The sequence below is a fragment of the Scyliorhinus torazame genome, chromosome 7 (genome assembly GCF_047496885.1).
Source record: "Scyliorhinus torazame isolate Kashiwa2021f chromosome 7, sScyTor2.1, whole genome shotgun sequence".
NCBI classification, from domain to species: domain Eukaryota; kingdom Metazoa; phylum Chordata; class Chondrichthyes; order Carcharhiniformes; family Scyliorhinidae; genus Scyliorhinus; species Scyliorhinus torazame.
In genome coordinates this window covers 95,614,709-95,638,668 of record NC_092713.1, presented here as the reverse complement: position 1 = coordinate 95,638,668, position 23,960 = coordinate 95,614,709, and the positions used below count along the sequence as shown (strand labels likewise).

At 48.3% G+C, this 23,960-nt stretch overlaps 1 protein-coding gene across 3 annotated transcripts in view; it reads left to right on the top strand.

Annotated features, from left to right (window-relative positions):
- Positions 1-1,305: 1,305 nt before the first annotated feature.
- Positions 1,306-23,960, top strand: part of dynlt5 (dynein light chain Tctex-type family member 5) — a 47,745-nt gene continuing 25,090 nt past the window's right edge. For 2 of the 3 annotated variants that reach the window (XM_072511099.1, XM_072511098.1), the window contains exons 1-2: positions 1,306-1,406; positions 12,498-12,622. In XM_072511099.1, coding sequence (XP_072367200.1) covers positions 12,510-12,622 — 113 coding nt within the window. In that variant the 5' untranslated portion in view covers positions 1,306-1,406; positions 12,498-12,509. The remainder of the gene's footprint in view (positions 1,407-12,497; positions 12,623-23,960) is intronic. The other variant, XM_072511101.1, reaches the window with a different exon arrangement.

Sequence of the window (23,960 nt, the reverse complement as noted above, 5' to 3'; positions counted from 1 at the left end):
ACAACCATGGTTTTTTATGGGCTGAGAGCTCACTTATGAATTTGTAGATTGTGAGATCTATGTTGTTGGATAGGGAAAGCAGGAACACGTAATTTTAAGATTACTTTGAAACTACTTTATCAGCGTTGGTTCAATTACCGTAGCAGTTGAGATTATTCATGAAGGCCCTGCCTCCTCAACCTTGCCCCTTGCCTGAGATATAGTGACCCTCAGGTTAAATCACCACCAATCAGCTCTCTCTCAAAGAGAGCAGCCGATGGTCCTCGGGGACTATGGTGACTTTCATTGCTTCCGAATAAGGGCCAAGTGCAAGTGGTAGAAAGGGTCAATTATCCAAATTATCACTGTCCAAAAATATTAACATTTTTTTCATTGGGACATTCTAATTGTTTTTTTATACAATAACTTGCATTTATATAGCATCGTTCATGTAGTGAAATGGCCAAATGCATTTGGTAGGCAGCTCCTACCAAAGGTGTAAAAATGAATTCATCGCTGGAGGTTAATCATGAGGATGAATCATGTGTGTTAGACTAAGTGTATCCCCGATAGGAGCATCACAGAATTAGTACACAAGGGTTAAAGGAAGCATACAACATGCGCTAATCCATATGTGTGTGGGTGTATCACATATCTTGCATAAATAAAAAATGATTCTTGCGCTGTTGAAATGTATCACTAACAAGAAATGAACATTGGGTATTGTCAGGTTAAGTCCTTGAGTAATTGTGCATTTGAACTGCAAAGGTTGGGGAGAAATTTAACAGAACATAAAGTCATGAGATGAAATATGTTCAGCAAAGTCTGCACTAGAAGGAACAGATTGATGGGTTCATGATCACCTTGTGTTTGTAAACTTCTTTGATCGTACCTGTCCATCAGACTTAAGGCAGGTCACAGGAAGAAAAATCAATTGAAAGCGAATGTGGACTTCAGATGTGACCAGCAACTCAACAACCCGGTTTCGGATTGGCATGTGAAGGGATCATTACCGACTTTAGGGAAATGCCATCTAAGCTATTTCAGGTGGAGATCCCACGCTCCTGTATTCTAGGCACGGGGACTAGTTGTATAGCCCTCTCCCGATATTGTCTTCCTAATCTTGGTGTTGGTTTGCAATGCACTGCAGGTGAGGGGCTGGGATTTAAAAGAAAGGTGAGAACAGCAAGAATACCATTAGGTAATGCACTAAATTTATGAGGGTCTGGATTGGTGAATATTGAGCGGGGGCGGGGAGGGTGCAGACTCTATTGGTCATTTCACACTAACATCAATGTGGAGAGGCCGGGATTGGTTGAATGATCAGAGTCTGACTTTGTTGTTTCCGGTCATTGAGATTGCTGCGCGTTGTCAGGGGCAGCTTTGGACGAATAAACAGGAGTTTCAGGTTAATCCTCACTTTTTTTGTAAGTTTTTTTTTCTGATGACAATATGTACGTTCAAGTGCAATATTTTCTTTGAATTGTGAGGGGTAGAAGTAAAACCGAAGACCAACAGCTTAAATGTTAGTAGTTGATGCCAGGCACCTGCCCCCGAGCAACAAGTACGAAAAAACTAGACGCAAAGTTATTGTGGAATTGAAGTTGTAATCAGCTTTAAGGAGAGCTGGGCACGGCCACAATTAACCTGCGGCGTTTTGTCATTCCTATATCTATCTAACCTGTCGTGTCTAAGTTCCTATTTTAGTTGTGTTTCACTAGTCTGCTTTGCTTATTGGCTGAAGGTGACCGTCCCAACATTTGTAATAGTTAACTCAATCACAGCTCCGATCTTAACCCCTAGTAAGCGTGACTTAAAAGCTTAAACAACTGTGCTATATATTATTCATAATGCTTAAATTTAGCTGCATTTGCATCAGCATCATTTTCTCTTAAAGAGACACTGGGCGCGATTTAACCAAAACGTTTCCAAGTGTGGTAGTGGGAACTGCCTCACGCTTCAGGTGTTTGGACTGGTTAACTAAACGTTAACTGGTGCACTGGGCCCCGTGGTCTTCTCACCACAAATCATGGTCCCGCAGCTGATTCGCCAGGACAGCACCCGCCAGCCCCTGCTAACAAGGGGGAGCAGCAGCATTTAAACCCATCCTGCACTGCCAAACCCAGCCAGTTCACAGCCATGCCGCCGAAACGACTAGCCCCATGATTCGGTGGTGCCATCTGGGTAGACTACTGGAAGGCGGTAAAGGCCAGACGAGATGCCCTGTTCACCCGAGGGTCATGGAAGGTCTGCCACAGGGCAGCCACTGCCACCTGGGACAGCTCGGAGGGCGTGACCAGGAGGAAAGGCGCCCAGTGCCACAAGCAGGTCAACTACCTCCACCAGGCCGCTCGGGTGAGTTCACTTGAGACCCCTGACCCCCCCCCCCCGAGCGCCAGATAGGCAGTGGGGTGTCGGACATCAGAGTCCTCTTCCCCTATGAAGAATGTGTCCTGGAGGTCATGGGGGTGGCTGAGGACCGAGCAGGGACCACAGTAGAGGTCAGCACGGTGCTGAGGTGAGGATCCACCGGCCCCCACCCAGATGATCTGCCACATGTGAGTTCTTAAGGCCATACAGACTGACCCATTCCTCCCACTGACCACATGTCCATTCTCTGCAGGTACTGCAGGGTCGGCCCATCCAGGGTGGGCTCCCCTCCCATGAGAAAACCTCGGAGGAGAGCTCCGATGATGCCATCACATAATAGTCTCGGCACAGCTATCATCCCCACCCTCCAGCAACATAGGGACTCTCATCTCGATTGATAAAAGCAGTGGACAGGCTTCTGGGGCACATTCTGGTGAGCACCAGACAGTAGCAGATGCACATCAGGTGGAGGCAGTAACGCTGAGGCGAGACAGCAGTCGGAGGGCTGCTGGGTCCCAGTCAGATGCTGAGCCTCTGGAACAGGTTTACCCAGAGCTAATGGAGACGACAGGATGCAGCCGTGATGTTCGGAGGATGTCAGCGACACTCCTACAGGTCCATCGCCGATTGGAGGAGTTCCAGAGGCTGCAGGCACAGGAGATGGTGCTGGCACTGCATGGCATTGTGGCCAACACTGCTAGGGTGGCAACCGTACTGGAGAGCCTGGTGCAGGGTGCCAGCAGCATGAGTGGAGATGTCCGAGGCGTGGCTCAGTCAGTAACGGCCATGACTGAGGGTCTCAACAGCGTGTCCCAGCCCCATGTGGGCATTGCAGAGAATCAATAATGATCAATAATCTTTATTATTGTCACAAGTAGGTTTATTAACACTGCAGTAAAGTTACTCTGGCGCCTGTTCGGGTACACGGTTCGAGGGAGAATTCAGAATGTCTGAATTACCTAACGAGCATGTCTTTAGGGACTTCTGGGAGGAAACCGGAGCACCCGGAAGAAACCCACGCAGACACTGGGAGAATGTGCAGACTCCGCACAGACAGTGACTCAAGCCGGGAAACGAACCTGGGACTCTGGTGCTGTGAAGCAACAGTGCTTGCCACTGTGCTATCATGCAGATGCGCTGCAGAGCATGACCTGGTCTCTGGGGGATGTGTCCAAGTCACATGTGGACAGTCATGAGCATCGCCGAGGGAGTTGACACCATGCTGCAGATATTGGCGAGCTGCCGGGGCTGGCCGAGCCAGATGATGCAGTGGCAGCTGGGGCTGGATCCAGATGATGCAGTGGCAGCTGGGGCTGGATCCAGCTGCCCCTCCATCCTGAGGTGAATCCCAGGGTCCTATGGGCTCCGACTGGGTGGAGGGGGTACTGGGTATCAACCTGGAGCCATCCAAGGAGTGACGGCGATCACAACCAGCTCCCGTGAGGTTCACCCCACTGAGCACGGAAGGATCACTGAGAGGGCACTGGGGGTTTGGGGGTGGGGTGTGGGGTGGTAGAGGGAAAGGGGGGGTGTGGGAGAAAGGGTAGGTGTGGGGGGCATCTGGAAGGGGTGGGGATAGTGGGCGGCACCATCGGAGGAGTGGGACCATTGGGGACACTTATGTAAATCATTAAAATCTGTTGACCTCGACCTATATGATGCCTCTGGCACTTTCTTCTGCAATGTGGGCCAAGCAGCGATCCCATTTCCAACTTCCCGGCCATGGAAGTCCTGGGCTGCTCCTCCTCGATTTCCCCCTCCCCCTCCCGACACACCACATGTAAACTATGGCACTGAATGAGAAGCTCCAATACTCAGCTCTCTGCTGTTATCATCACCCCCGACCCTTGATCTTGACCGGCTGACAGTGCTGACACAATCCCATCACCCTGGAGTGATGCTACACAGACACTGGGACGGTGGGAATTGGGGGGCGGGTGAGGAGAGGATGGGAGAGGGGAAGCGAGAGAGATGGAGGGAGAGGTGTGGGAAGGAGGGGTTGGGGAGAGGGGGAATGATGAATGAAGCCACGTCCTTTATGAAGTGGGTGAGGAAGAGGGTCTCACTGGCCCTCTGGGTTCACCGGACACTCGCTGCTGCCTGCTCTCCTCTATCCTCAGGCTGGTCCTGCGGGTCCTCCCCGGGCTCATCCTCCAGCCTCTCCTGCTCCATTGCCACCTAGTTGCCCTCCTCGGAGGTGGCCACATATTCCACCCCTTCCACCTCCAGCGTATTGCCCGGCTGCTGTGCCAGGTTGTGGTGGGCACAGAAGAACACCACAAAGCGAGTGACCCTACTGGGGGGTGTACTGCAATGCACCACCAGAGTGGGCGAGGCATCGGAACCATATCCGATGCACCGCTCAATAACAGACCAGGTAGCTGTATGGCCCCATTTTATCAGCTCTCCGCATCAGTCATTAGCATCATTAGCTAGGTCCTTGCAGACGATACGAAGATTGGTGGAGTTGTGGATAGTAAGGAGGGCTGTTGTCGGCTGCAAAGAGACATAGATAGAATGCAGAGCTGGGCTGAGAAGTGGCAGATGGAGTTTAACCCTGAAAAGTGTGAGGTTGTCCATTTTGGAAGGACAAATATGAATGCGGAATACAGGGTTAACGGTAGAGTTCTTGGCATTGTGGAGGAGCAGAGAGACCTTGGGGTCTATGTTCATACATCTTTGAAAGTTGCCACTCAAGTGGATAGAGCTGTGAAGAAGGCCTATGGTGTGCTCGCGTTCATTAACAGAGGGATTGAATTTAAGAGCCGTGAGGTGATGATGCAGCTGTACAAAACTTTGGTAAGGCCACATTTGGAGTACTGTGTACAGTTCTGGTCGCCTCATTTTAGGAAGGATGTGGAAGCTCTGGAAAAGGTGCAAAGAAGATTACCAGGATGTTGCCTGGAATGGAGAGTAGGTCTTACGAGGAAAGGTTGAGGGTGCTAGGCCTTTTCTCATTAGAGCGGAGAAGGATGAGGGGCGACTTGATAGAGGTTTATAAGATGATCAGGGGAATAGATAGAGTAGACAGTCAGAGACTTTTTCCCCAGGTGGAACACACCATTACAAGGGGACATAAATTTAAGGTGAAAGGTGGAAGATATAGGAGGGATATCAGAGGTAGGTTCTTTACCCAGAGAGTAGTGGGGGCATGGAATGCACTGCCTGTGGAAGTAGTTGAGTCGGAAACATTAGTGACCTTCAAGCAGCTGTTGGCTAGGTACATGGATTACGGGAAAATGATATAGTGTAGATTTATTTGTTCTTAAGGGCAGCACGGTAGCATTGTGGATAGCACAATTGCTTCACAGATCCATGGTCCCAGGTTCGATTCCGGCTTGGGTCATTGTCTGTGCGGAGTCTGCACGTCCTCCCCGTGTCTGCGTGGGTTTCCTCCGGGTGCTCCGGTTTCCTCCCACAGTCCAAAGATGTGCGGGTTAGGTGAATTGGCCAATGATAAATTGCCCTTAATGTCCAAATTGCCCTTGGTGTTGGGTGGAGGTGTTGAGTTTGGGTAGGGTGCTCTTTCCAAGAGCTGGTGCAGACTCAGGGGGCCGAATGGCCTCCTTCTGCACTGTAGATTCAATGATAATCTATGATTAATCTAGGACAAAGGTTCGGCACAACATCGTGGGCCGAAGGGCCTGTTCTGTGCTGTATTTTCTATGTTCTATGTTCTCAGTGGATACCCCTTATCTCCCAAGAGCCAACTAGCCATTATGGGATGGTCCTCTAAGAGGCTGGGATGTCTAACTGCCCCAGGATGTAGCTGTCGTGCACACTCCCTGGGAAGAGTACACATGCACATCTGCATGATCGTCATGTGGTAGCCACACATGAGCTGGATGTTTAAGGAGTGGAACCCCTTCCTGTTAATAGAGGGCAGTCCCAGACGACCCGGTGAGCACAAGGTGACATGCGTGTCATCTATTACCCCTGGACCTGAGACACCCGACAATTGCAGAGATTCCTGCTGCCTGGGCATCTTGTTGGGCTTGGTCCATGTCAAAGTTTATATAGTTTTCTGCCCGGGCAAACAGGGAATCTGTAACTTCACGGATGCACTTGTGGGCTGTAGCTTGTGAGATGCCACACAAGTCCCAACTCGAGCCCTGGAATGATCCTGAGACATCGAAGTTCAGGGCTGTGGGAGCTCAATGGCCACTGGGAATGGATGTCCTCCTCCTCCACGTGGTGCCAAGCAGAGCCTCCTATGGCACAGACTCTCATCAGTTTGAAATGTACATCCAGCGACGCATGTACATCCAGTGCCATTGTGGGCTTCCCCCTCTGGGTCCCTCCCTGGCCTGATGGGCGGCCATGTCCTCCGAATTTGGGGTGGGGCCCTGCACATGTGCCGTCGCCTCAAGCATCTGTCGCCGTTGCTTCCGCTGCCTTCTCCGGTATCTGGCCTGCCAGCATTACCACCAGGGCAAGTTCTGCGGGGTCCAAGGTAGTGTCCATCCCGCACAATATCTGTAAGGGATTGGGAGAGGCTGTGAGGCTGACAACTAGTGATGTCTTCCTCCCTGGGACCATCCAGTCATCCACCCCACCGCAACGGCATTGCTTGCCTATGTACTTCCGGCCGCAGCAGAGGCCTCTGGTCACTAGACCCCAGACCCTATATCCCAGATATCCACATGTAACGTTACCTGGATCGGGCGCTGGTCACCTCCCCGATGCGCACACATCTCCCTGGTCACGGGGATGTCCCCGGTGCTGAGGCCCAGCCCCTGGCTGTTCAGATATTGGCCGCTGAATCCAAGATATTGCCTCCCGCAGTGTTCAGGCACAGTGTCCAGGCATCATGGTCTGATTGGGACACTAGGCAATAACTCCCACTTGCTACGTGGCACGCTTACCCACTGGGATCCATGGGATGTGCGAAATGTTCGCTTAACTGTGTTTGCCATTTCTCAATTAGCTATAGCCTTCAGCTGTGCGACCAGTGGCCTCTGCTGTTAGTGGGAGTGATGGCAAGTTGGTGGGGAAGGCGGGGTGGGGTTGCCCCGGGAATGGGACCATGCGGTCCAGGGATTGACATGGTGGACCCAAAGTGCTGGCACACCCATATTCTGTCTGTCTCTGTCTCTGTCTCTGTCTCTGTCTCTCTCTCTCTCTCTCTCTTCCCCCCCCCCCCCCTCAAGCCTAGCCCAGGCCATGGGCAGCTCACCCCGACCGAGGTTGACTATGAGCGAAGATGGCTACTCACTTTCTTGAGTCCCCGCAGCAGGCCTTCCACCAGCTTCCTGTTTTTAAAAAGGAATGCTAATCGGCGCCCGCCAGACCACTTGCTGAGGAGACTGTTAGATTACAGGACGTCATGGAGATTGGGCTTGAATGGTGATTATTGGTTTCTCCAATAGGGGCAATCTCCAATCGATCACAAACTGATTGGCGCCCGGCGCAGTTCTTGTTTATGGCCTCGCCTGTGATTTAATGGCCTTGTCGCACTCTCGCTTAAGGGCAATGCGGCCATTAAATCATATCTGCTGTCTCGTTAGAATTTGGTAACCCACTCCTGTTTCCCAAACTCTGTGTCAATTCTTCTTTTGCATTTTCAGTGAGGACACCCCTATTTAGTGGAGTGGAGGGGGGAGATCTCCTGGTGGAATTATCCCCGATGTGGGAAACAAAATGTTCTGGTCAGATTTCATTGCCACCTTTTTAAAAATCACAAAAATCCATTGTTCCATGGACCTTGAGACTTGCTCGAAACCGAAAACATTTCCCATCTGCCAGCCGAAGCGACATTTAATTCTGGGGAAAATCTGACGCTGTCTAGTTACTGGTCAATAATTTTGACTGTCGCAGAAAATGGGCCATTTGCAATGGATGTATTCCTGGTCTCCTCCATGGATTGTGAGTTCTATTCGATGCAGCAAAGGAATTGGAGAAATTAGACAAATTCTCTGTAGAAATCATGTATCAGAATTGTCTGATTATATACAGAACCTTGGTTTCTGCAAACTGTTTCCTTCTATATACATATATTTTAAAAATCACCTTGTGGTGATCTTATCAAGACACGTTTCTAATCCGGTATGTTTGATATCAATTTAAATAATCTCCCGCTAATCTTTGGACACAACATGGTGGGCTTTTGAGAGACTATAAGACTAGATGGATTTCTTCTAATCTGATATGGAAACTTTGCTACATTCAAGGAGATAATTCACATTGAAACTGCCTCCCGACTGATGTCTATAATGACTTGGCCAATTTGGGGTTTGCTACGTCATCTGCGTTATTAGTTAATCTCTGGTTGGATTGCACTGGGCTCCATAAATTGCCTCAACATTCCAGCGATGAGGCTCGAAATCAGAGAATGTTCCTGCTTCTAATTGCAAAGCAGCGGCCCCTTCTAGAAAGGGTACAATTATTCAAGTGTGATAAGGTACAGTGGAACTATAGCTGCCATGTAGATCTCATGCAGCCAACTCCATCCACAAAAGTACATTTGCCATATTTATTAAAGCTAACTAGGTTAACTCAATGGGGTTCGTGGTCTACAATCTAATTCAATACGCCCACCTCTCCCCATATTCCTTAATATCTTTTGCAGTGAGATTTAAAATTAACTATTGATCTAGGATCAATTGCTGTTTCCAGAAGCGAGTTCCAAACTTTTACCACCCTTTATGTGTAGAAATGCTTCCTAATTTTATTCCTGAAAGCTCTGGTTCTAATTTTTAGGTTACGTCGCCTAGTCCTAGACTTCCATATTAGCAAAAATTGGTGCTCTCTATGTACCCTAATCTGTTCTGCTTGATATCTTGAAACTTCAATCAAATCACCCCTTAATCTTCTAAATTTCAGGGAATGTAATCCTAGTTTATGTAATCTCTCTCCATAATCTAACTCTTGCACTCCAGGTATAATTCTGGGAAACATGTGCTGCCCCGCCACGGTCAATATTCTTCCTAAAATGCAGTGGCCACAAATGTTCACAGTATTCTAGGTGTCATCTAACCATGGTTTTGTATAACTCATATGCCTTATACTCTGTTATTCTAGCCTCTTGGCAAAAAGTCATTATTCCAGGAGCCTTTTTGATTATTTTTGCTACATTTTCATGATATTTTAATCATCTATCTACCTGAACTCTCCAGTCTCTTTGCACCTTCACTGATTCTAGCTTTTCATTTTTTAGAAAGTATCCTGTCCTATTCATTTCAAGATCCAAATTGGCATCTTCACATTTGCCTATATTGAAATCCATTTGCCACGATTGTTTCCCATTCACTAAATCTAACACTATCTCCATCTACACTGCTTACAGTGCTATCTATCTGGATGTGAGACTTTCTATTCCATCATCTAAGTCATCAAAGGTTACAGTGACGAGTTGAGGCTCCGACACTGATCTTTGCCAGTCACCGCCTGCCGCACCTTGCAAACGAAAGTACCCGTTCACTGTCCCTCCTCTCTGTTTCCTGCCCCAGGTCAAAACTCGGCTTCAATTCCATGAACGTCAACTTTAGCTAACAGTGCCTTTATGAGAGACTTTGAAACAAAGCCTTCTGGAAGTCCAGATAAATAACATCCATGAACATTCCCCAGTATACTACTTTAGTCCCCTCTTCAAAATAAATTCCATTGTATTTTTTAAATTCACTTATGGGAGCTGCATTCATCCAAACAAGTGGAGAGTATTCCATTACATCCCTGACTTTTGCTTGTAGATAGTGGATAGGCTTTGGGAGTCAGAGATGAGTTATTCCCTGCAGCATTTCTAGCCGTTGACCTGCTCTGGTAGCCGCAGTATTTGTATAGCTAGTCCAGTTCAATTCTTGGACAATGGTAATACACAGGATGTTGATTATGGGGGGTGGTAATGTAATTGAATGTCATGGGTGAATGGTTAGATCCTCTCTTGTTGGAGATGGTCATTGCCTGGCATTTGTGTGGCAAGAATGTAACTTGCCACTTGTCAGCCCAAGTCTGGATATTATCCAGGTCTTGCTGCATTTGGACATAAACTGCTTCCTATCTGAGGAATCATGAATGCTGCTGAACATTGTGAAGTCATCAAGGGTGGCACGGCAGCACAGCGGTTAGCACTGCTGCCTTTTTGCACCGATGACCCGGCTTCGAACCCAGCCCCGGGTCACTGTCCGTGTGGAGTTTGCACATTCTCATTCTGTCTGCATGGGTCTCAGTCCCACAACCCAAAGATGTGCAGGGTAGGTGGATTGGCCATGCTAAATTGTCCCTTAATTGGAAAAAAAACATTGTGCAGTCATCTGCGAACATCCCCACTTCTGACCTAATCATAGAATTATCATAGAATTTACAGTGCAGAAGGAGGCCATTCGGCCCATCGAGTCTGCACCGGCTCCTGGAAAGAGCACCTCCACCCTACCCCCATAACCCAGTAACCCCACCCAACACTAAGGGCAATTTTGGACACTAAGGGCAATTTATCATGGCCAATCCACCTAACCTGCACATCTTTGGACTGTGGGAGGAAACCGGAGCACCCGGAGGAAACCCACGCACACACGGGGAGGACGTGCAGACTCCGCACAGACAGTGACCCAAGCCGGAATCGAACCTGGAGCTGTGAAGCAATTGTGCTATCCACAAGGCTACCGTGCTGCCCAGAATGTTTGAATGCCCAGAATCATTGAATGTTTAATGATGGAAGGAAGGTCATTGATGAAGCAGCTGAAGATGGTTGAGCCTAGGACACGACACTGAGGAACTCCTGCAGTAGTCCTGGAACTGCAATGATTGGCCTCCAAACATCACAACATCTTTCTTTGTGCCCGGTATGACTCCAACCAGTGGAGAGTTCCCCCCTGATTCCCAATGGATCTAGTTTTGCTAGGGCTCCTTGATGTCATATTCCGTCAAATGCTGCTTAATGTCATCGGCAATAACTCTCACCTCAACTCTGGCATTCTGCTCTTGAACCAAGGCTGTAATGAGGTCAGGAGCTGGGTGACCCTCTTGGTATCGAAATTGAGCGTCCGTGAGCAGGTTTTTGCTGTGTAAGATAGCACTGTTGATGTCTCCTTACATCACTTTGCTGATGGTCAAGAGTAGTCTGATAGGGCGGTAATTGGCCTGGTTGGATTTGTCCTGTTTCTTGTGTACAGGACACACCTGGGCAATTTTCCACATTGCTAGGTAGATGCCAGTGTTGTAGCTGTACTGGAACAGTTCAGCTAAGAGAATGGCAAGTTCTGGAGCACAAGACTTCGGGACTATTGTCAGGGCCCATTGTCTTTGCAGTATCCAGTGCCTTCAGCCGTTTCTTAATATCACATGGAGTGAATCAAATTGGCCGAAGACTGACATCTGTGATGCTGGGGACCTCCGGAGGAGGCTTGCCTTTTGCACAGATGTTCTGGGCTCCACCATCATTGAGGCTGGGGATATTTGTGGAGCCTCTTTCTCCGCTGAGTTGTTTAATTATCCACCACAATGCATGACTGGATGTGGCAGGACTCTTAAATCTGATCCGTTGGTTGTGGAATTGCTTAACCTTGCCCATTACTTGCTGCATATGCTGTTTGGCACATACAAGTAGCAAGCAAGTCAGGGGGCATACCTGGCTCTCTGGTCAGCAGCAATATTTCAAGCTGTTCAATTACAATATCTGTAATTACATACCCTAGTAACATCCCAACAACAGATTTTAGGCTCGCTGGTCTAAATCTAAAGGAATGGCTCCCGAACTGAGAGACATTTAGAAGATTATGGATAAGGCACATGCAATGTTCTCATCTACTTTCTTTGAACCCAGGGATTTGTCCTGTGTGTTTGTATTGCCATTATTTTTCTCATTACTATTACTTTGCCTGTGTTAGTTTTGGTGAGTTCCCGTCCCAGATTTCAACATCAGTTCCCTTGATTTCTGTGTTAATCTCTTCCTCTCCTGAAAAGACTGACGCAAACGTGTCCACCATTTCCTTATTTTCATTAACAATATCGGCATTATCAATATGCGAGGGATCCAGAATTGTGTAAGCTTTTTGAGAAAATTTATTTTCATATTTCCTTCTTGTAGCTCTCTCTGTATATTTGGTCACCATCTTTATTTTGACCCCTTTTAAGTAAATTCAGCCAGCCCATTCCAGCATGTTTTTCGGGGTTCTGAACTGTTACCTGACTCAATATAATTCTTGTGCTCGCAGGTAAACATCATCATGTCTGACATTGCAAAAGACAAGGCAGCTCGCTTACTGAAAAAGACGGGCAGTTTTTCATCGCTGAGCAGCTATGACGTCAAAGTAAAGGAAAACATGAGAAAGCAAAAGGAGTGAGTCATCTATTTAAAACATTTGTTGACGTTGAGTCGTTATTTTATACAAGATAATTCAGTGACTTGGATCGTGTTAGTAAGTGACTAAGTCAATTTTCTTAACACATCCACATTTTCTTTTTGTGCATTTTGGGGCTGTAGTTACATAATTGTCAGTTTTCAATGACTAGATTTGTTTGGTTATATTCTCATTTTTAATGCTGACATTGTTTTCTTCTTTTATGGGGTGAGGACATTGCTTGGAAAGTCCAACATTTCTTGTTCATTCCTAATTGCACTCGAGAAGGTGAGGGTGGTGATGAGCTGCTGCCTTGAACCATTGAAGCCCATATGGTGTAGGTACACCCACAGTGCTGTTAGGGAGGGAGTTCCAGGATTTTAACCCAGTCACAGCGAAGGAATGGCAATATAGTTCCAGGTCAAGATGGTGTGTCGCTTGGAGGGGAACATGCTGCTGGCAGTGCTCCCATGTACCTGCTGTCCTTTTAGGTGGTAGAGGCTGCGGGTTTGGAAGGTGCTATTGAAGAACCTGGGGGAGTTGCTGCAGGGCATTTTGCAGATGGTAGACACTGCTACCACTGTGCATCAGTGGTGGAGAACATGAATGGTTAAGGTGGTGTATAGGGTGCCAATCAAATGGGTTGCTTTGCCCTGGATGGTGCAGAGCTTCTTGAGTGTTGGCATCGCACTCATCCAGGCAAGTGGGGTGTGTTCCATCACACTCCTAATTTGTGCCTTGGGGGTGCTGGGCAAACCTGTTTGCAAAGCCCAAGATCCACAGGAAGATGATCGGAAAATATTACAGATAGCTACTGGGCAAGAGTCATATAGTAATACTGAGTATTGGGCATTGGGTGCTTTGGAGTGTTGGAAGAATGATGGTGGGTGTACAAGCAGTAAGATAGCAAATGTGGACCATCGGACGAGAAGATCCTTGGACAAGCTGAGTATGGGATGGTAGGTACTGAGGCTACATGTTGTGATGAATTGGAGCTTCGAAGTACTGAGAGGGGTCAACATGAAGCAATGATCCTTGGTTATGGGAGCATTAGGATGGGGAGGCAAATGATAGAAGTTTTGGGACTTTCCAGATGTCATGGGGAATGTTTACTATGTGAAGGAATGAGAACAAGGAATGACTTCACTTCTACTTTGTGTAATATAAAAATAGTGCAATCCCGTGCTGTTCTGCATCTGTCTTAAGCCTCAATTCCTGATTTGATCCAACTTTGGCAGATATTTTTTAGTTCTCTTATTTTAGAATCATTAAATTACTGCTCAGCAACTGAGAAGAGCAATCAGAATCTATCTATAAAACAAAGCAAAACTTAAACAAATCAAGTATCTCCAAAGAAAAGATTCAAAATGCTTTCAACTGTATCTGTTTGGAGCTCAATAACTATAGGATTAAATGCAGTTTACCAATTTGGAATTAAAACAAAATGAGGAAATTAAATTAGTCAAAAGCTTGAAAATCATTTTGTAAACTATTTTTATTCCTCAGATATCCTTGGGTCACATTATGGCACAGCCATGACAGGAACTCCGCATCACCTGTGGGTGTGACTAAGTACTTCTAGTGACCCCAACACTGTAAGGAAGAGTTTCAATGATGGTGATTCTAAGATAGCGTTTATCTGGGCTAAGTTAAGAAGTGATCAGTTTTCATATTTGGAGTACACTATAGTCCATCAAGCAGTGAGGAAGGTGTTGAGTAGTGGATTTGAAAGCAATTCAGAAGTTTGTAGGATTAATGACAGAATTCATTAGACTTTAACCACACTAGAGACGCGAGTCCACAATCTAGAATGATACTACAACACGATAATAAAGGAGTTATATACTCTCTAAGGCACTGCCTTTCAGATAAGACACCTTGAAGATCAGTTCAAGGTGCTATCTTGCCAACAGGTAGACATAAAAGATCACATGGTACTATATGAAGAGAAGCAGGTGAGTTCTCACAATGTTCTGGTAAGCATTAATCTTCAATCAACCATACCAGATTTCCTGCTCATTTATCTCATTGCTGTTTGTGGGACCATGCTGTGCACACATTGGCTGCTGTTTTTCCTGAACTTACACCAATCACCGCACTTCAAAATGAGCTCATTAGTTCTTAGGTCCTTCTTAAGGTCATGAAATGGTATATTAATGCAATTACTCATCCAACTTTGCACTTTACCGGGATTGAAATTTTAAAAAATAGACGTGGCCATCATTTCAAATTTGAATATCGTTGTGGAGAAAATCAGCCACTTTGGAGTCTGATATTCAAGTCCGTAAAACAACTTTATTTGAGCTTGCCTGGGAGAGTTGCCGAGTGAGCTGAGGGAAACTTCTCAAAATGTCACCGTTTACAGCACCTTTTATAGTTCTTGCTTCCAGACATTACTATTAGACTTTGTTAACAGTTGCTGATAACTACATGATCTTGCTGAACAACAACTAATGGCTACAGAACATAGAACATAGAACATTACAGCTCAGTACAGGCCCTTCAGCCCTCTATGTTGCACCGACCTGTGAAACCACTCTAAAGCCCATTTACACTATTCCCTTATCGTCCATATGTCTATCCAATGACCATTTGAATACCCTTCGTGTTGGCGAGTCCACTACTGTTGCAGGCAGGGCATTCCACACCCTTATTACTCTCTGAGTAAAGAACCTACCTCTGACGTCTGTCTTATATCTATCTCCCCTCAATATAAAGCTATGTCCCCTCGTGCTAGACATCACCATCCGAGGAAAAAGGCTCTCACTGTCCACCCTATCCAATCCTCTGATCATCTTGTATGCCTCAATTAAGTCACCTCTTAACCTTCTTCTCTCTAACGAAAACAGCCTCAAGTCCCTCAGCCTTCCCTCATAAGATCTTCCCTCCGTACCAGGCAACATTCTGGTAAATCTCCTCTGCACCCTTTCCAATGCTTCCACATCCTTCCTATAATGCGGTGACCAGAATTGCACGCAATACTCTAAATGCGGCCGCACCAGAGTTTTGTACAGCTGCAACATGACCTCATGGCTCCGAAACTCAATCCCTCTACCAATAAAAGCTAACACACCGTACACCTTCTTAACAACCCTCTCGACCTGAGTGGCAACTTTCAGGGATCTATGTACATGGACACCGAGATCTCTCTGCTCATCCACGCTGCCAAGAATCTTACCATTAGCCCAGTACTCTGGGCGCGATTCTCCACTCCCACGTCGGTTGGGAGAATCACCTGGGCCGCCGAAATTTCCGGGGACGCCGGTCCGACGCACTCCTGCGATTCTCCCAAGCGGCGGGAATGGCCCGGTCGAGTTTCGCAGGCCGGAGAATCGCCGGAGATACCCAAAATGGCGATTCTCCGGCACCCCCGCTATTCTGAGGCCCGGATGGGCCGAGCGGCCAGGCCAAAACGGCGGGTTCCTCCCAGCACCGTCCACACCTGGTCGCTACAGTCGTGGGCGGTGCGTGAACGCTGGGGGGGCGGCCTGTGGGGGGACAAGGGGGGATCCTGCACCGGGCTTCACCTGGAATGTGGGGTAGCCCGCGATCGGTGCCCACCGATCGTCGGGCCGTCCTCTCTGAAGGAGGACCTCCTTCCTTCCGCGACCCCGCAAGATCCGTCCCCCATCTTCTTGCGGGGCTGATTTGGACAGGACGGCAACCACGCATGCGCGGGTTGGCGCCGGCCAACCCACGCATGCGCGGATGACGTCTGTTATGCGGCGCCGGCTGCGTCATCTAATCGGCGCCGCTTTTACGCGGGCGACAAGGCCTGGCGCGGGTAGATGACGCGGCCCCGATACTGGCCCATTGTCAGGGCCTGAATCGGTCGCGACCGGGGCCGTTCCGCGCCGTCGTGAACCTCGACGGCGTTCACGACGGCGCGGCCACTTCGGCGTGGGAGTGGAGAATCGCGCCCTCTGTCTTCCTGTTATTCCTTACAGCCAGTCATGGCTAGTTATTCCGATACATTCACCACCTGTTGAGTTCCTTTGACCGGACCAGTGAGACAAAGTCTTTCAGCTTGGATCTCTCTGGGATTGAATTCCCTTTGTTCCCTTGTTTGCACAGACTGTGGACTGTTCCACAAGTATCCATTATGCCCCTTGAGTCCACTCTAAGGTTATTAATGTACATACTGAATATATAAATACATAAAATATATTATCGATCCTAACTGTCCCACTTTAACCCATCTTTGTGAATTAGTGAACCATCAAGACAGTTTCCTCCCCGTTAAGATTTTTAAAACTCCAAAGTAATGCCACTGAAATGACAAGAATAAATAGTTTGTTACAATGGCACTTTCTGAAAACACAAATATCAGTACAGTGAAATAGCTGTTTTAAAAAACCGATTAATATTACCTCCGTTTATAGAACATAGAACAGTCCAGCACAGTTCAGGCCCTTTGGCCCACGATGTTACGCCGACTACTTATCCTAATCTAAGATCAACCTAACCTACACCCCTTCAATTTACTGCTGTCCATGTGCCTATCCAAGAGCCGCTTAAATGTCCCTAATGACTCTGACTCCACCACCTCCACTGGCAGTGCATTCCACGCACTCATCACTCTCCGTGTAAAGAACCTACCTCTGCCATCTCCCCTATGCCTTCCTCCAATCACCTTAAAATTATGTCCCCTCATGACAGCCATTTCCACCCTGGGGAAAAGTCTCTGGCTATCCACTCTATCCATGCCTCTCATCACCTTGTACACCTCTATCAAGTCACCTCTCTGCCTTCTCTCCAGTGAGAAAAGCCTAGCTCCTTCAACCTTTCTTCATATATATATATATCTTTACATATGAATTATTTTTGTACGGTTTGATTTGAGGCATATAATGAAATTAAGTTAACATTGAAGGTTGAAACTATTTGCCACTTGGGATATAACGTAAATCTGGGAGACTTTTAACTGTAAAAGGGTGACAATCCCTAGATTGACATTGTATTGGGAAGCTAACCACATCCTGTCCACGTTCAAGTTTCATTTTCAGGTTAATGGGGAATCCCCACACAACTGTCAGGAAAGTCTTTAAATAATTAGAATGGAAAAGAGTTTGAATTCCACCCTGCATTCTGGCTTTAACAGGCAGCCTGGTGGTTCCCTAACCCCTCTGTATCTCACTGAGATCACCAAGGCAAGTGGGGAGTGATTGTTTAATAAACTCAGGGTACTAGGAAAGACTGTAAAGAATAAAAAGTTGTAGCCATCCACAGTGAAGAATTTTGCTTGCAGGATTTATTCAGAGCTAGAAAACCCTACTTTTGAGTGCCAATTTTAACTCCTTGGAGTTATTTTCAAGTGCTTTGCCGTGTACTCACCATCATCACAACTTACTGCCAACCTTTACTGCAATGGGAGCAACTTACACAGAAGTAGTCTGAACGTCTTGAGAAGCAGTCACACCACCAGCAACAGCACGGGGATTCACACCACTGGCAACAATGCCAACAGGGGCTGCCTTTTCTGCAGCCATGTGGCACTCCAGAGGGCAGAAGAGATGGACAGTGAGCTCCATTTCAAAGAAGGCAATAGCCTCCAGCATAGGATCTCCAAAAGACCATAAAACATTGGAGCAGAAATAGGCCGTTCGGCCCAGCGGGTCTTCTCCGCCATTCAATGAGATCATGAGTGATCTGATATAATCCTCAACTCCACTTTCCTATCTTATCCATATAACCCTTGATTTCCTTACTGATTGAAAATCTCAGCCTTGTACATCTTAATGACTCAGCCTCTGCAGCTCTCTGTGGTAAGGAATTCCACAGGTTCATTACCTTGTGAGCGAAGAAATCCCTCCTTATCTTTGACCACGAGCAAAATGAAACAAACTATCGGGTTGCTCAAATACCGTCACGTGTCACAGCGGACCTGGAGACTCCCCTTCCTATGTCCCATCACCGGTCCCCAGAATTATGCGTTGTTTCTTCATAACATTGCGCTATGCAGAGGAGTCGAGCTGCAGGAAGAGGAAGGTGCAGACTGTCTCAATACGAACAGAAAGACATGCATTTGTCATTCCTATTCCACACACACAGTGTCACAGTGGTTAGTACTGCTGCCTCACAGCACCAGGGATCCAGGTTTGATTCCAACCTTGGGTCACTGTCTGTGTGGAGTTTGTACATTCTCCCCCTGTCTGCATGGGTTTCCTCCAGGTGCTCCGGTTTCCTCCCACAGCCCAAAGATGTGTGGTTTAGGTGGATTGGCCGTGCTAAATTTCTCCTTGGTGTCCAACGTTTAGGTGGGGTTATGGGGAAAGGGAGGGGGAGTGGGCATGGTGGGGTTCTCTTTCAGAGGATGGATGCAGAATTGATGGGCCAAATGTACTGCCTCTATAGGTTCTATGGTTCTAAATTCCCATTTTGTGGCTGGCCCCGAGCCAAATGCCTATGTCCAGCTGAGCAGAGCTTGAAGCATTCTGTGCTGTCCATCAAGGGCTATCCACTGCAGACCCTGTCTCAAGCCACTACAACAGCTCAGTTTGTGATGTTTGCCTCACCCAAGTGACCATTTAGCAAACTCTACCAAGGTGTGTCTATCTGCACTGTTGGTGGCTTCGCAAGTGGCATGTGATGATGCATCCTCTCGCCCTTTTCTAATTCATTTTGGCATAGCCATCACCCTCTGATGTCATACTTGAAGGACATTGGTTATTGCTGACCTTGAGCATAAGCACAATAGTGCATGTCCTAACATTTCTATTAGTGGTGGCATTGATTCAACAAATGGTTCTTTTAAGTACCAAGGAGGCAATGTATTATCTAATGCCGCCATTGGGTCTCGGAACCATCCCGACCTTCCCACCCTGCCAATCTCCAGGGAGACCTTCAATGCAATCAGGGTGACTATGGCTATAGATTCACCCCAGTCCCCAACGTTCTGCACTCTCTTTTGCAATGAATGAAAGCATAGAATGGTGAAGGTGAGAAATGGAATGCGGGGGAAAGACTAGATCTGTGGAGGAGTGCTGTGAAGTGGCACAAAGATGAGGGAAAGTATGACTGATGACTGTTCATTGGGGATGCAAAGAGAAGCCTAGGGAAAGAGGAATGAGCAAAGTCTGCTGATTAAGCAGTGTTGTGCAAGAGAATACCGACGTGGACCTTTGCACTTGAAAGTGTGAGACTACTTACTGTCCCTACCCACCTGAGGGCTTGAACCTTCAGGGCACAGGTTCAGGTTCAAGGGGCTACACTGCTGCTGCAGACCTCCTCAGCATGATCAGAAAGGCTATCATTGTGGTAGTCACCACTGATGTATATATTAGGTGCTTTGTGGTAAGGCCCTGTACTACAGGTACGGGGGTAGTTCCCTGCCTGCTGGCTCCGTCCAGTAGGCGGAGTATAATTATGTGTGGTCCTCGTACAGCAGCCATTTCGCCAGCTGCTCGATTGCATCCAACTCTCGTCTTTGTGTAATTGATCGTGCATCAATTTATTACATTAAAGTTTTCAGAAGATGGACCTCCGCATCAAGCCGGATCGCCTGCAGCTGGATCCGCAATCAGGCAATGCCAAAAAGGACTTTGAACATTTGCTAGCTTGTTTCAAAGCTTACATCAGGTCTGCACCAGACCCAATTCCCGAAGCTCAGAAGATTCAGATCCCCTACACGCGGCTGAGCTCCAACGTCTTTCCACTTTCTAGGAAGCGCCGACCTACGAAGACTCCATGACGTGACTGAAGGAAAACTACGCTCAGCGAACTAACACGCTCTACGCCAAACAATCCTCTCCACTCGCAGTCAACTTCCTGGTGAGTCAGTGGAAGATTTCTGGCGTGCTCTAATTCCCTAGTCAGAGACTGTGACTGTCAGGCTGTCACGGCCACGGAATACTTGAACTTGCTCATGAGAGATGCTTTTGTTACGGTGATAGGGTCGGATTAAACCCGCCAGCACCTCTTGGGGGCCACGCTCGACCTCGCGGCAACCAAAAAGCTAGCGCTCTCGCTGACGGTCGCTTCGCGCAACATCCAGGCCTACACCCCCGGCCACGCGGCCCACCCCTCCTACGTATCGTGGACTCCGCATATGGCCGCCCCATCGGGGACCCCACTCAGCCAACCCCACGCCTGTGCCGCGTGGCAGCCAACCAAACCCGGGGCCCCGAAATGTTACCTCTGTGGGCAGCCAAAACACCCCCGACAATGCTGCCCGGCCCAGAGTGCCCTTTGCAAGGCCTGCGGCAAGAAGCATTTTGCTGTGGTGTGCCAGGCCCGCGCAGTCGCCGCTATTGTTTCAAGCCCCCCCATATACGGCCAGTGGGCGCTGCCATCTTCCCCTCCCCGGACCACATGCGGTCCGTGGGCGCCGCCACCTTGTTCGACCTCCACCACGTGCAGCCCGTGGGCGCCGCCATCTTGTCCCCTCTAGGATCATCAGGCGCCGCCATCTTGTTTTCCCCCACGACATGTGTGGCCTGTGGGCGCTGCCATCGTACCAGGACCCATGCCCCCTGGGCACCCCATCGTCTGCCACCATCGACCAGCCGCGTCTCGCCTCGGTCACGATTGACCAGTCCCGCCTAGCAACGGCCTCTACCAACGTGAAAATCGATCGACATGAGATCTCCTGCCTGCTGGACTCCGGGAGCACCGAGAGCTTCATCCATCCCGATACGGTAAGGCGATGCTCCCTCGCGGTACCCCCGCCAAGTAGAGAATCTCCTGGCTCCGGGTCCCACTCCGTGACGATCTGGGGGTACTGCATAGCCACTCTCACTGTCCAGGGTGTGGAGTTCAGCGGCTTCTGCCTCTACATCCTCCCCAACATCTGTGCTGCCTTGCTACTCGGCCTGGACTTCCAGTGCAACCTCCAGAGCCTAACATTGAAATTCGGTGGGCCCCTACCACCCCTTACTGTGTGGAGTGCACTGCGACTAATGACACACCCATGAACGTCTCTTTGCCTTGCCCAGGAAGTCCACCTCTGGGGTGTCGCTCCCGACTTGGCTCGCAGCTCCAGGACCCGTGTTGCTGTGTAAGCACATACGGCTCCACAAGGCGGACCCATTGGTTGAGAGGGTACGGCTACTCCATGCCAACCCACAGTACGCCTACGTAGCGTACCCCGACGGCCGCCAAGATACTGTCTCCCTCAGGGACCTGGCACCAGCTAGTTCCACACATACACACCCCTCCGGCCCAGCGCCACCCTCCCCTTCCCCGGCACACCCAGCCGCAACCCCTACCCCAGGACAATCCGTCCTCCCCCTGCCCACGCCCGAGGATGAAGAGGATTTTGGCATGCTCGCTGCCTTTATTTCGCCAGCTGCTGTAGGAGGCCACGCATCTTAGTGTAATAAAGCCTCGATTGCATCCACTCTTGTCTTTGTGTAATTGATCGTGCATCAATCATTAAATCAGAAAACGGTGGAAATACGCAAGCCAGGCAGCATCCGAGGAGAAAAAAAAGTTTCAGGTTGAGGAGGGAGGAGGGGGTGTGTGTGCGTGTGCGCGCGTGCGTGTGCGCGCACATGAATAATCTTTCTTTAAAGTTATATTTATTGAGATTTTACATTGTAACAATGCAACAAAACCACAGGAATGGTCCCGCACCACAGTAAAGGTTCAATGTACTTGAATGCAGTGGGGAACAGCTGGGTCAATACAATTGTTAGACGTCACTTGAAAACTCAAAGTCCCACCAGAGAAAAGGGGATAAAACATGGTAAGATGGTACAGCCTGTCCCACGCGGCGATTTCCCGTAATTACCATGAGAGTTCAGGACAATTCTTTTGTGCCATGTTCAGCATGCATCAATACACATCTCTCGCACAACTCCAGCAGCACCAGAGGCACCAATTACCCACTGCCACCTCCCTCGGATACCAGACCCATCTGTACCTTTGCAGGATACAATCGGGGATTCTTTATGCCCACCCTTAAAAAAAAAAAAATACAAAGAAAATACACGAGAACCCCAGTTGTCAAGGGACGTTACACAACACAACATAACCCCAGTCTCTGGCTCCACTCACCTTCACTATCAGCAAGATAAGGGCTGTCACACTCCCTTCCCATAACCGCAATGATAATATCACATAAAATACTAGAGTAAAACTGGACACAGACCACATGTCTGTGGTCTTAATATGGTTTTTGTGAAAACAGGACAGCCGGCGACTCACCCTCGTGCTCACACTTTTGCAGGAGCAAAGACAACAACAATTAGTTCACAACATAATCATAAAAGAGTAATGTCCAAGATCATTCAAGAACCACAGGATAATAACACCATCTATATGGCTTGAAAAGGCCAAAACCATGAGAAGATCACCAAATACTCCTCAGGATCTCTCGAGGATTCCAACGAACTAAATAACTTAATTAAAACCAGATACGATAAGGTCAGCGGTCGGGGTAACTAACTGGCCACAAGTCTCTAAGACCAATACATCATGTTCCATCAAATCTGCTACACCCAGCCCCCAAATCAGGATTACTAAAGCATAGCAGCCAAACTCAATCAGGAACTTGTCTCTCACCGGACACACGGACACTCCTTGCCCGGCTCCTACCTCCCGAAACCGTCAGGATAAGCAACATGCCAACAGGATCTCACCGAAGGCGGGCCCACACCAGATTGCTCTAACAAATGCATGGATTCTAACTGTCTCCATCATTCTTCCAAGCATACCTTCACGGTTCCTCAAGGTGAGCACCAAAGACCTGCAACAAGGAGCCAAGATCGTCATCCATAACAACACTCTCCGAGGCAGCTATCACCCCGAGGTGCACTGCACTGCCAAGGCATAGGGCCGCTCAGCAGCAACAACGTCACCGTAACCTGGGCCCCACCCCAGCTAACTCCGACTGCCTCACTCACACGAGGATTCTTTACAATTTGACTCGGCTCCTTATCGCAAAACTCCCAACAGGATCGTCCAGGGACATGCTGGGGCATTTACCTCTATTTAAAAAAAAACAATTCTGAAATGTGCAGCAGGATGGAAGAAAGTATTAAAAGACGACCTGAGCCAGAGCTCTCAAACTCATAGATGTTCCCACGCTCACATCAAGTGACCCCCCCCCCCCCCCCCCCCCCCCCCGCCGGCCCCATAATCAGTTTATTTAAACCCGACCTACAGGTTCTCTCCAAAAGGAGTGAAACTTCATTGGCATTGCTGAAGGATTTCCTCTGGCGCTGACTTTGTAGCCCCAAGAAAGCTGTATGAGCTGCTAATCCAGGGATTCCAGACAGCCTGCAGTTCATGGCTGATCTGCAGATTTATTGTGGGGTTTTTTACGTGTAACCTTTAACTGTTAAAAATTATTTGGATTTCACCCGAGAGGGGGAACTATGGTGCTAAGCTTCATGC